The 12,276-nt window shown below is 34.8% G+C and overlaps 1 protein-coding gene across 4 annotated transcripts in view; it reads left to right on the top strand.

Moving 5' to 3' along the window:
- FXR1 (FMR1 autosomal homolog 1) overlaps positions 1 to 12,258 on the top strand; it is a 64,721-nt gene extending 52,463 nt beyond the window's left edge. For 3 of the 4 annotated variants that reach the window (XM_082838994.1, XM_082838991.1, XM_082838992.1), the window contains 2 exons: positions 3,036 to 3,127; positions 3,875 to 12,258. In XM_082838994.1, coding sequence (XP_082695120.1) covers positions 3,036 to 3,127; positions 3,875 to 4,045 — 263 coding nt within the window. In that variant the 3' untranslated portion in view covers positions 4,046 to 12,258. The remainder of the gene's footprint in view (positions 1 to 3,035; positions 3,128 to 3,874) is intronic. The other variant, XM_082838993.1, reaches the window with a different exon arrangement.
- The last annotated feature ends 18 nt before the right edge of the window (positions 12,259 to 12,276 follow it).

The raw sequence follows: 12,276 nt of genomic DNA, 5'->3' as shown, positions 1-12,276 counted from the left end.
TAGTAACTTCAAAGAAACTTGTTTGCTGTGTCTATACTATCTTGAACATAATTCCATTTCCTTTGTATGGAGAATCACATGTATATTTACAATGAAGAAACTGTGCACCAGAAATAAACCCCTTTTAAACTAATCAATTTTGCATTCTTTCCAAAGCAAATTCTTGTGTTTTCCCCAAATAAAGAATGTAAATTCCAGTATCTTTATTTAGAATTTTAAGTTTAGTGGTTGTGGAGACATTTGAGAAAACTGGTTAAGGGTATTAGTTTCCATTCTTGGGGAAAAAAAAGTTGATGTTTTAAAGATAGTTGTAAATTTAAAAGGAATTAAATATTGTCAAAATAGGTTCCAGGAAATGTTACTGTTTTCTCTTCTTTTCTCTCTCTTTAGTGTTAGAAATATCTTTTAGATGAAGAGATTGTATTTATTTTGTTTTTTGAAGCTGGCATAGCAGTGTGTACACTTTTTGGCTGTACTTTACAAATAAGGAAATTTAAGCTGTTAGTAGGTTGGGCTTGAGATAGAATAAATTACAACATAATTTATTAACTAGGTGGATGGTGGTTCATTACTAAGTCAAAGGACATAAAGGGAATAACGTAAAACCTTTGATAAAGAAGAGGAAGAGATTTCTGCATGGTATTAATTGAAACTTGAGTAATTTAGAGTTTTAAATAATTAAGCAATGATTTGTGTTCTTTACTGCATTTATTCCTATTTTACTCTGTTCTTTGGAAGTACTAATTTCCTCTTTAGAACTCATTGCCTTTCTCAGCGTGCCCCCTGCCCCCCAAACCAACACACACACGCGTACACACACACACACACACACAATAGGTGGAAAAAGCACATCATTTTCTCCTTTGCCCCTGGAAGGAGTTCTATGAAGGCAGCTTCTATCCAAAGTTAATGTCAACATTCTCTGAAATAAACAAATATTTGCTCAGAATTTCTTGTTGCCCTTAGTATAAATTAAGCAGTGAGTATTCTTTACTAAGAAAAGAATGACAGTATACTGGTGTCCAGTGGATTAACTTTGGAGCCCTTAAATTCTAGAGTCCAAATTATGCTGCACAAATTGCCTCAGTTTTTTTCTAGATATTGTAAATACTTATTAATCTGTTTTGAACTTTTAAGTGGCTTTTATTTTAAAGACTGGCTATAAACAGGTTTTTCTTTGAATTAACTGAGGTTATTTTTAGTTTTACCTCCCTTTGGTAGGGGAGGGGCACTGATAAATTTTTACCTTTCCAGCTAAGTGCCTATTAATTGATAAACTGTATCAGAGTATACTATTCTCTGTACATAGTGGATGAAGAGTTCTAAGAATTGTCACGTGTTCAAATTTAGCAGTATGCATGTCTATGCATCAGGGTTTCCAGGTAGCTGAGTTCTTCCAGGTGTCACTGAGGGCTCAACCATGGAAACAGAATGAATTCATTAAGGTGCTCTCCAAACTAGAATAGGATGCTTTTGCTTCTGTGTATGTAGATATAATGATGAAGTGGATTTGATAGTATCCCTCTCCCCAATTTTGGAAACTATTATTAAATGTATTTATAAATTTATTTACAGTGAATTTAAATGACCATTTATAAAGCTCCAAAATGAGTACATTGAGTTTCTTATAATTTGGAGGGAAAGAGACAGTTTTAGACATGAAACATCTTTATTTAGCGGTGTTTCTAAAGATGTGTATTAGTTCTGAATTAAGTTGTTTCCTTGGGATTTAAAAAGATTCATTTTAATAGTTCTATCTATGTCAGAATCCTTTCTTGGTAAACAGTATAATTTTAGAAAGTTCTTGAAAGTTCTAGAAAGTTCTTGGATCTTATAAAGAAAGGTGTTAGCATGTTAATTCATGATTAAGAAAAATGAATTGTAAATACAATCCAGCTTTTTATTATATTAAAATGATTTATTTTCATATAATTTGAACCTGATGGACTAGCTCTTCCTGTACATAGTGACTTTAAATTTTAAATTTACCCGAGTTTTAATTCTTTCGTAATTTACCTGCTTCCATAATTTAAAGTACACCGTATTCCACATAATCAGGGATTTTCCTTCATCAGTTTCTGAGGGAAAGTAAATACTTTGAAAGGAAGAGGGTGATTATTTTGATATTTCTTCAATTCAGTGAATTCTAAGTTGCAGGTCCTTGAAGAGAAAGTTCTGCAGTGTGAGGCCAGTCCAGTGTACTAGCAGACCAGAGGTAGTTTGTTGCAGTTGGGTTGGCAGTAGGGTGTTAGTGTGGATTAGTCTTTTCGCCTTTGCGTTAGTCTTTTCCCTGTATCCCTACTGCCATTGTAAACACAAACACCTTTTCAGTCAGTCGCTTGAAAGATTGGCAAGATGGGGAAAGGGAGTGGTTACTGAATTAATGGTGGACCTTTTCCCACCATGATCAATGGCCACATTTTTAGGTTGGTGTTCTGTCATCTTTAGTTTGCTTGCAGTTTTTTTAGATTACTCAGAATGGTTTCTAGTGTGAAATGTGAAAAAGGAACCATAAAATACACTTGGATATCTTACTGTGCTTTTAAAGAAAATGTTAAAAAAAAAAAAAACCAGAACAACTAATTTCTGAGTAAATCTTTTACATCTTTGATGAAAATTTCAAATTGAAGCATGCTACACCACGATTTGACCCAGTTTGCCCCATTTTTTCCCCCACTGATAAGTGCAAACACTGGGCTTACAATGCTGCATTCTCTATTCTTGGTTGTGGATTTCTATGTCAGACTTACCCCACAACTGTAGACTAACCAGAAGCAAATGGCTGGACTCTTGTTGAAGAGGACTTTAATCTAGGCTTCCTTGCCTCTCCAGCTTGAAATCTTCTGTAGTCAGCACTAAACCACAGGCACATTTTTCAGGGTTAGTTTTTGGTTGGAGGTGGTACCCAGCTTAAGAAAATTTTGAATTGGGTAACCCACCATTAATTTATTTTAGAAGTAAAATTACTCTTTATCCATAAATAAACTTTAGAAGTACTTTTTCAACACCTGTAATTTTTTTCTCATCTTCAACAGTCACAGTTGCAGATTATATTTCTAGAGCTGAGTCTCAGAGCAGACAAAGAAACCTCCCAAGGGAAACTTTGGCTAAAAACAAGAAAGAAATGGTAAGGAGAATTTAACCTGTAGGTTTTGGTGTTTTTGTTTTTGTTTTCGGTATGGTTTAGTTTTATTTTCACTTCTTAACTTACTTGTATGATCACTTGTTTCCCCAATTAGACCAGTAATATTTTAGTTAAAGACTACTCTTGATTTTGTTTTTGGCCCCAGGTAACTGAAGATATGCATGCTTGAGCCTGAAATACTTTTCATTTAGAACTCTAAATAGCATTCGTAAAATTCAGTCTGCCCAAAGATACTGGGCATAGAGACTGTTGCCTTAATTTGGGGAACAATAGGCTGAATATACCTCTTCTCAGTGGTGGATAAAGACCTTTAAGTTTCAATTCTTTTAAATATTTTAAGGGATTTGATATGTAAATGTGAGTTCCAAAAAAAAGGTGAGTAAGTAGGTGGTTATTTGCGTTACTTAGGGTATTAATGTTTATATCTTTTATATGGTGAGCTTTCCAGTGGTTAAAATGAAATTAGGTGCAAGTTTTCAGTAAACAGGTACAGATTCTTCCTGTGGTTTATGCACCGCTAGATACTAGAGATAAAGAGTTGAAAAGCCCAGAGAGGTGGAGTACATTGGTATTTGTTTTGAATTTTAAGAATGTTTTAATTCTTTGATCCATTGTGGTATGTGAAAACTAAAATTATTTATTAGCTAATTAATGTTTATGTAGCTATTGTCCTCCTCAGCTATAGATTTCATTTATAAAGAAGTTGAAAAAGTTGTCTCCCTTTGGCAGGCAAAAGATGTGATTGAAGAGCATGGTCCTTCAGAAAAGGCAATAAATGGCCCAACTAGTGCTTCTGGCGATGAAATTTCTAAGCTACAGCGTACTCCAGGAGAAGAAAAGATTAATACCTTAAAAGAAGAAAATACTCAAGAAGCAGCAGTCCTGAATGGTGTTTCATAAACTGAAGAAGTTCCTAGTTTACAGTTCTTTTACATTACATTTTACAATAGTGCTTGTACAAGCTTGCCAAAGATAGAATATGGATCGCCAGTCTTTACATCGCACTTTCAGTTCCTCCATTTGGAATTCAGAAAGGGGAGGGATCCTGAAGAAATCATATGTTAAACATACTTTGACACCTACTGTGTTATAAAATATATCATCAGATGTGCCTTGAGAATAGTATATGTAACATTAAAAAAAGTTGCTGGCTATAGGAAATGTTATTTTGTTTTCAAAATATGGCAGAGATGGGGGGAGGTGGGTGGGGGGTGGGATCCCTAAGGGAATATTCTTTATGAAAGCATTAGCTGCTTTTGTTACATTTTTAATAATATGCAACCACTTCTTCACCTGAGGAAAACTAGAGTGAAATGCAGTCTAAGATATTTTGCACTGAATTGTAATTTCTTCATTAGTTTAGTCTGGAAACTGGTCTGTTTTAATGTGTTTTTAAAATGCTGTATGTAGAGGAAAATCTGCAGGCCACTGGAATACATTTGTTAAATTCTCATCTGCAGGGACACTGGGTGATATTGGCAGTGACTGTTCTACATTGAGGCTTTGTTTGGTTTATTTATTAAAGTGTACAGTATTTAAAAAATCAAACATAGCTTTAGTTAAAACACTAAGCTGAATTAGTCATGTCCATTCAGACATAACCTGAACTACTGAAAAGATCAATTTCCAGAAGGTTTATTCTGTATAAACTACATGTTAGTCTTCAGTAGAGTATCTTTTCCTTTTCTTTTTTCCCCCTTTTTCTTTTTTTTCCCCCTTTTTTTTTTTTTTTGATTTTGGTTGTTTGATGTGCAATATGTTTTTGTATGCAGGTAGTAAATAAACTTTGATCTTCCATTTGCTGATTTTTAACTTTCTACTTTTTATACCAACTGTTGAAAAGTAGTTGGACCTACTTAAAGGCCTAGAGTAGTATTCTGATTGCTTTTTAAGATGCATTTATACTTGCTCATAAGTAGTAGTAAAATATTAGCTGGTCAATTTATCATTTTGTAATGAATCCTCTGAAATCTTAGTACTTAAAAAAATTTAGTGTGTTAGAATAGAATGGTTTAGGGAATTGATCAGAGATTTGATATTAGGAAAGTCTTTGTAACAAAATTCTAATCATAGGCAACTTTTGGAAGGCATTGGGGTAAAATCCAGAATTTTACTTTTGCCTTTGATTCTTTATTAAAGTTATTTTTATAAAGAAGTATAATGAGCAGTTTTTAAATAAGGAATGTCACGAATTTGATTTTTGGTTCTCAAGGAAATAATTTTAAAGGTTCTTATACTAATGAATGGATTTTTGGTAAATATTTTAGCCAGATGTCTTAATTTTAGGAAGATACAAACTTAAACGAAGTGTGTTGCAAGGTGATATCAAGTAGTTGTGGGTTTATGGGAGTTGCTCTACAATATTATATAAAGACTACTGAGCAAGAAGAAAGCTCTTTCACTTGGCATCTGAAAAGTATTTTATGTGCATAATTTATGTTAATTTACGTGCATAAAAAAGCTAAGTGATTTTAATTTATGGCTGAAGGACAATTCAGGTTATAGTTAAAAATATTTGCCAGGTCAGTGTATGTAAAACCCTAGCCCTGAAATTTATTACTGTTGAGGTTAAAGTTGTGATGATATTACATGCTTTTTCCTAAAACCCTGATAACTGAAAATTTTAAGGTGTAGTGTGAATAGTGCAGTCCTTGAACATTGAATAAATAATATCAAGTAATTTCATATCTTAATAAAATTACCCACAAATGTCTTTTTTTTAATCCACCAAAGTCAGAAACATGTAAAATTGTTGGCCTTTTTATTCTTCTCTTCAGTAGTAGAGTTACAAATTAATTATAAGGTATGAGAAGAATTTTCATTAATCCCCAAATCGGTAAATATGGTATAAAGAAAATACAATTTTTCATTTTCTTCCAGGTAGAATATTCAGTAAAATCCTCCTGTAAAGACTGTTTCAGTGGGAACGGAAGAAGCACAAAATCATCTTAAGTGGGTTTAGCCCAGGGAGTTTTTTTAGAATAACCTGATTCTAGGAAATAAGTATTAAGATTTCATTATTTACAAATGACTAATCCCAATGTCCTTTAGAAATATGTGCTGCAGAATCATGATAGGCCTTTTATCTTTTTTTTTTTTAATAGCACATGCTCAGATTCAGAACTGAAAAGCCTGCTCCCAAAGGTAACTATTCCTGATAGAGGTAGCCTTCCAAACTTAGTTTGAGAGGAGTGCATCTTTTTTGGCTACAAGTTACATGGAATGTTGCTATGGGAAAACTTGCCAGCCCCCCAGCCCCGCCCCCCCCAAAGGTTTTGTGCAGCTTAAGTATTGTTTCAGCATACATATATGAAATCGTGTATGATATCTGAACTAAATCATGAATTAAGAACTGAGATTACATGGGGGTAAAAATGGTCTTTTCCTGAAGACTTGGGAAGCCTAGGATTCTTGGGTTTGGCATCACTCTTTTAAGCCTTCCACGGGCCTAAAACTTTCACAAAATGGTATGGGTTTCTGTTGACAGGTCAGTCACCACTGTTAAAATTATAATAGGGATACATAAAAGTATTAATTTTAAGTAACTATTTTAATGTGGAGGTAACAGCATATCAAACCAGTGAGTTCATGAAAACTGAGACGTTGCTTAGGACAAGGCTGAGGGAGGTAGTAGCTTAAGTAAATATTCTTTAAAAAGCAAGTCCAGGTATATACAGACAAGCAAAATAACCAAAGAACAGGAAAACACTAAGCTGGTGTTTTACTATTTGTCCTGGATCTCCATTCATGTCAGCCGTTCTTCTGTGGCTGGGATCCATCACCTTTGGAAGTATTTTTGTAGCTACTGTTTGCTATGAGTCTAGTGTTTAACCTCAGAAGGGTCTCTGCAAAGTTGGTATGTTAACTGAATGTTGCTGGTAGATTGGGAAATAGTACCTGCCATTTGTGTCCTCTGCAAACAGATCGACTCTTTTCAGGTTGAAACCAACTAGTTAATATTCTTATAGGCTGTGCCTACAATGAGCTTATGCCGTAAGCAGATGATTGGCGGTTACTGGAAATGAATAAAGGAAAATTACTTTTATATTTAGATTTTCTAAGGCTTCAAGGAACTTGAATTGGATCTATGGGTTTGGCAAAATTCCAAAAGGCAACAAGTAGGGTGTTCATTGTAAAGCCTCAGTCTCCCTATCTTTGCTATTTACAACTTGGATCCCCTGTACCCTTTATAAGGATATCTGATATGGTGAATTTGCAGGTCCCTTATTTTAAAATTTTAGTTTTTTACTAGGATGCTTGAATGGATAATATTCACTTATAACCCATGATTAACCTATGACAGCATTTGGGTTTTATTTCAGGGAACTGTTGCAATAAAGCAATAATTGCAATCTGCTATAGTAAAACTTTTGGCAAGTGGTGGTAATTTGAAACTGCACTCAACTGCTGGTTGAAAACGTCAGTTATGTTGAACCACAGGAAATTGCTGGGAGCTGACCAGTTTTGACCCACAGAAGAGACAACCTAATAATACGTTTTAAGGTATAATCATTTACTCCAGAAATCCAAGCAAGGGTCTAATCATCCAGAAAAGCCCTAATTATTGGATGAGGGAGGTGTATATAATGAAAATATTAATTTTGTTTTTTAAAATGGTTTATCAGTGGGTCACTTTAGATTCAGATTCATCTGCATCTTCTATATTACTGTTTCAGGGTACTGAAGCACAGAATTGGGAGTTACTATCTTAGTTGTACAAACTTTTTCTATATTCCGTTTCATCCAACTAGAGAGGCCTAGACTAGGTGATCCCATAAAGGCCTTTCCAATATAATATAACTAGAGTGTAATCATATGTTAGACCCTGTGTGATACTTAACCATGTACTCTTAAGGAGTATGCTGAATTAAAATGGTGTTTGTTTTCTATTTATATCTGTCCCAGACATTTCCAGCTATATTGTATGCAATCTAAAGATAAAAGAAGGGCAGAATTATTTTTCACTAACATTCTCAATTTCAAAGTCCCACTATTAAGTATACTAGTTAGCAGTTTCTCAAATTAGGGTGAAACCACAGGGATATTTTCTGAATGTTTCGTACCCTTTTGACTTGATGGATTGTCAAATGTAGCTACTCATTTTCTAGGTTAGAGACTATTTTCATTACAGAAATTTTCCCATAGTTTTTCTAGATGAACTAATCTATGCTTAATTGTTCCCTGGAGCTCATACCTCAACCTCTTTGAACTTCATTTTTCACCTTGCTGTTTTCAGGTTGTAAAGAAAAATACGTAAATACTTCACTTGAAATTCCATTAACTGAAACAGCACTAAGGTCACAGCAAGTGTTAACTTGTTCCAGATTATACCCTAACACTGGACTACGACCTTGTCATTGGGTCAGGAATAACAGGTTAACACTGGATAGCTCTTTCTATATCCTGTTGCTAAAGCAACAATTGGCTCTAAGCAGATACACAACACTGAACAGCAGTGCCAGCAACAAAAAGCAGAGCTTAAGTCATTTAAGTTTCCTGGTACTCAAGGTTACTCTCAGTCCAGGGTTCTTTAACCAAAAACCTATTCTAGCATTCTAAGTAAGTGCTTTTTACTTTACCTCAGATTTATAGATTTCTTTCTACCATATTCTGGCCTTTTAAGTTTTGGAGCCAACTTCTAAATTTTCATTGTAATTAACGTTTGGGGGATCATTTATGCTGAACAAAATAATGACCCCATCACACACTTCTGAAATGCAAAACAACTTTTATAGGTTGTTAACAACAGAAAGGTGCCTTATAAATTCTCATTGAAACAGTAGAACTCATTATTTTAGCCTGAAGTGTTTAAACTTAAGCTTAGTTAACTCTTAAATGAAGCATTCTGCCTGGATTAATTTAAATTACTTCTGATACAAGGTTTTCTTTTAAGGTAGAAAATAAATTTTCAGTGTGCCGAATACTACATAGCTTTTTAGTGTGGCATGGTCCAACATGTTTAGGTTTTTACCCTGCGTTAAGATACTAGTTATCCAGTTTCTTCCACTTCTCATTTTACATCTAGCTGCCTTTTACCCTTCTTGCTTCTGTTTGTTGTGATTTAGAGCACAGGAAATTAAGGATAGCAGAGAAAACTATATAACCAAGCTTCTAGAATCAGAAAATGGGCTTGTGTTCCATTTTCATACATGTTCTCAATTATTTCTTGAATGGTTTGGGTCTGTATGACTTGTTAAATGCTTCTATAGATATTCCCATCATTTGTAAAACAGCTGAAGGCAAGAGAATTTGCTTAAAAATAAGGGTGGGAAAAGATTCGACTTCAGGACCACCCATTACAGCCTACTTTCATCACCAGCAAAGCAGGTTTATAAAGTTTATTAAGTAGCATAGGACTCATCTGTTGTCAACCTAGAGGCCCAGTGAAGGCAAAAGGAAAGAGGCTAAGTAAGGAAACTAAAGCTCTGGTATGCCAGTTCTAAACATTAAGGCTGTGAATAGGCATGTATTAAGGACTAATATATAGAGAACCAAATTATAAATGAAGCTAGTAAATTGGAGAAGATATTCAGGGCTTATAGTTTCAGTAGCTGTGCAACTTCAGAAAGCATTTGCTCTAGTTTTTCAATTTCCTATCCATAAAGTGGAGAAATCTTAACAATTTAAGTTGGCTGTTATTTTTTTTTCCCCCTCTTAACAGATGAGGAAGCAGAGCCGTAAGTGCATAGATACCTTGCTCAAAGTTGCCTGGCTATTATAGCAGAAGTTTCACTTGAAACCTGTACCTCCTATTCCTAGTCCTATATTCAACCATTATCTTCCTCCCTTTTAAAGAAGTCTATATCTGAAAGGACCCGTGGATAAAAAGGGCCCAAGGTAGAAGTGTAATGACAAGTACAAGACACACATTTCAGTACCACCAAGGAAAACATCCCTGGGTTATCAGATTTGTGAAAGGTACCACAGTGTGGAGGTTAACAGCGTAGAACTTCAGGTTTGAGAAAGATCAGTTTTCTCAGCCAGCATGTTGCTTTGGGCAAGTATCTTAACCTCACTGAACTTCAATTTCATTACTTGTAAAATGTACTTTAATAGTAACTACTACTGGGTAAGGGGGAAATGCTTAGCACAACGCTAGCACACTGTAAACAGTCAATAAATGTTAATAATACACAAGCATTTTGTAAGAAAATACCATTAAAAGATGAAGGCTCTCTTACAGATCATCATACTTGCATCAATTACCATGATCTAGAGCCCTCATAAAAAAGATGACTTTTTTACCCAAGAAAAATGGTAGGTTTGCCTAACGGCTTTCAGTGAAATATGGATTCTTCTACTTGAAAAAGGTAAGCCTAGAGAAAATAAAACATTACTATGAAACAAAAATGTGGTCTGCTGTGCTCCTTAGTATTATTGTAAAGTGGTATCTTAGAAACAGGTATGCTGTGTTTGCATTAAACACTCAAAAGTGTACCTTCAACATGAAGTTTTCCTTTTTAAAGTTAATGCTTGATTGCCTTTGGGCATATCTTCTATTCGTCTGAAAAATTTGCTTTTTAGTTGATAATATCTCTTTTCCTTAATTAAAGCTCTTGTTCATAAACATTTTTTTTTGACTAGTCCAAAGGACTGAAATAAAAGGCTAGTAAGCCAAAATACAATTGATCCTCATTATTAGCGGATTCCTTATTTTCAAGTTCATACCTCCAAAGTCAACAATCACGGCGATTTCCTGGTTGGTTGTGGACATGCAAAGTGTGAATGAGTCACCCGGTACCTACAAAGTTATGCTCTGCCTTGTTTCAGTTTTCCTACTGTAAATAAGCATCCTTTTCATGGTCCATTTAATGCCAAGTTTTTTGCATTTTTGTCCTTTTTATTGGTGATTTCACTGTTTAAGATGGCCCCCAAGTGTAGTGAAGTGCTGCTGCCTAAGGTTCCTAAATGCAAGAAGGCTGTGATGGATTGGCATGAGTTATGATGTTATTGGCTGTGAATTTAATGTTAATGAATCAACAATATATATTAAATAAGATGTCTTAAACAGAAACACTTGTAAACAAGGTTATATATTCACTGGTTAACAAAAATATTGTGACCAGAGGCTCACAGGAAACCCCTATGAACAGTGGTTCAGGATTCACTAATTTAGTATTCTCAGTGTCTTTATACAACACAACTACTTTGAATAACATGAATCAGCCGTACCTTCATACCCCCTTGTCCCTGGAAATAGCCAAGTGCTTCGTCATACTCTAAATCATGGCAAATGAACTTGATCAGATTTTGAATGAGGAAATGGGATGGAAAATAAAAGCAGATACACCTCCATTTTGAAATGTCCCTAAACACATTCCAGTGCTAAATATGACCACCTCCATTATTTTGACCTTGAAAGTCTTTGTGTTCCCCATTAACAATTAACTTTAGGAAGATTTAAGAAAGTTTAGATTGTAGGTAGTAGTATTTATCATCTTAGAACTGAAAATTAAGTATTCTGGCTGACCACAAAGTAGCTATCTTAACCTCACATGTTTTAGGTAGGTCCTCTGGTTATCCTTAGATATTTTTTGTTAGACCAATAGCTATTTACCCTGAAATGTCATTTAAATATATCAGTGTATGAATTATCGAGTCCTTCGTTATATTTTGATAACTGAGAGCTTTTCAGTTTCACTAATTGTGTTTTAACAGATGTGAAACTTGATTATGTAAAAAAATAACCAATTAAAGTAGTTTATAAATGGTCAGTCTCTTTAAGGGGTTAGCTAAATAAAATATACATACTTTCTTGATTAAAAACAGGACTTGTATTCTCAAATCTTTATCATATTGTTACAGTTTTTACTGTATGAAATCGGAAACAATTCAGATTTATCACTGACAAAGTGATAAATACATACCTAGATCAATTTCTCAGGTTAAGTTGTGGCTAAATTCACTTTTTTTTTTTTTTGCGCGGTACTCGGGCCTCTCACTGTTGTGGCCTCTCCCGTTGCGAAGCACAGGCTCTGGACGCGCAGGCTCACCAGCCATGGCTCACGGGCCCAGCCACTCCACGGCATGTGGGATCTTCCTGGACCGGGGCACGGACCCGTGTTCCCTGCATCGGCAGATGGACTCTCAACCACTGCGCCACCAAGGAAGCACTAAATTCACTTTTAAGT

This window comes from Leucopleurus acutus (assembly GCF_964270905.1).
Source record: "Leucopleurus acutus genome assembly, chromosome: 5".
Taxonomy (NCBI): Eukaryota; Metazoa; Chordata; class Mammalia; order Artiodactyla; family Delphinidae; genus Leucopleurus; species Leucopleurus acutus.
This window is presented reverse-complemented; position numbering and strand designations above follow the sequence as displayed.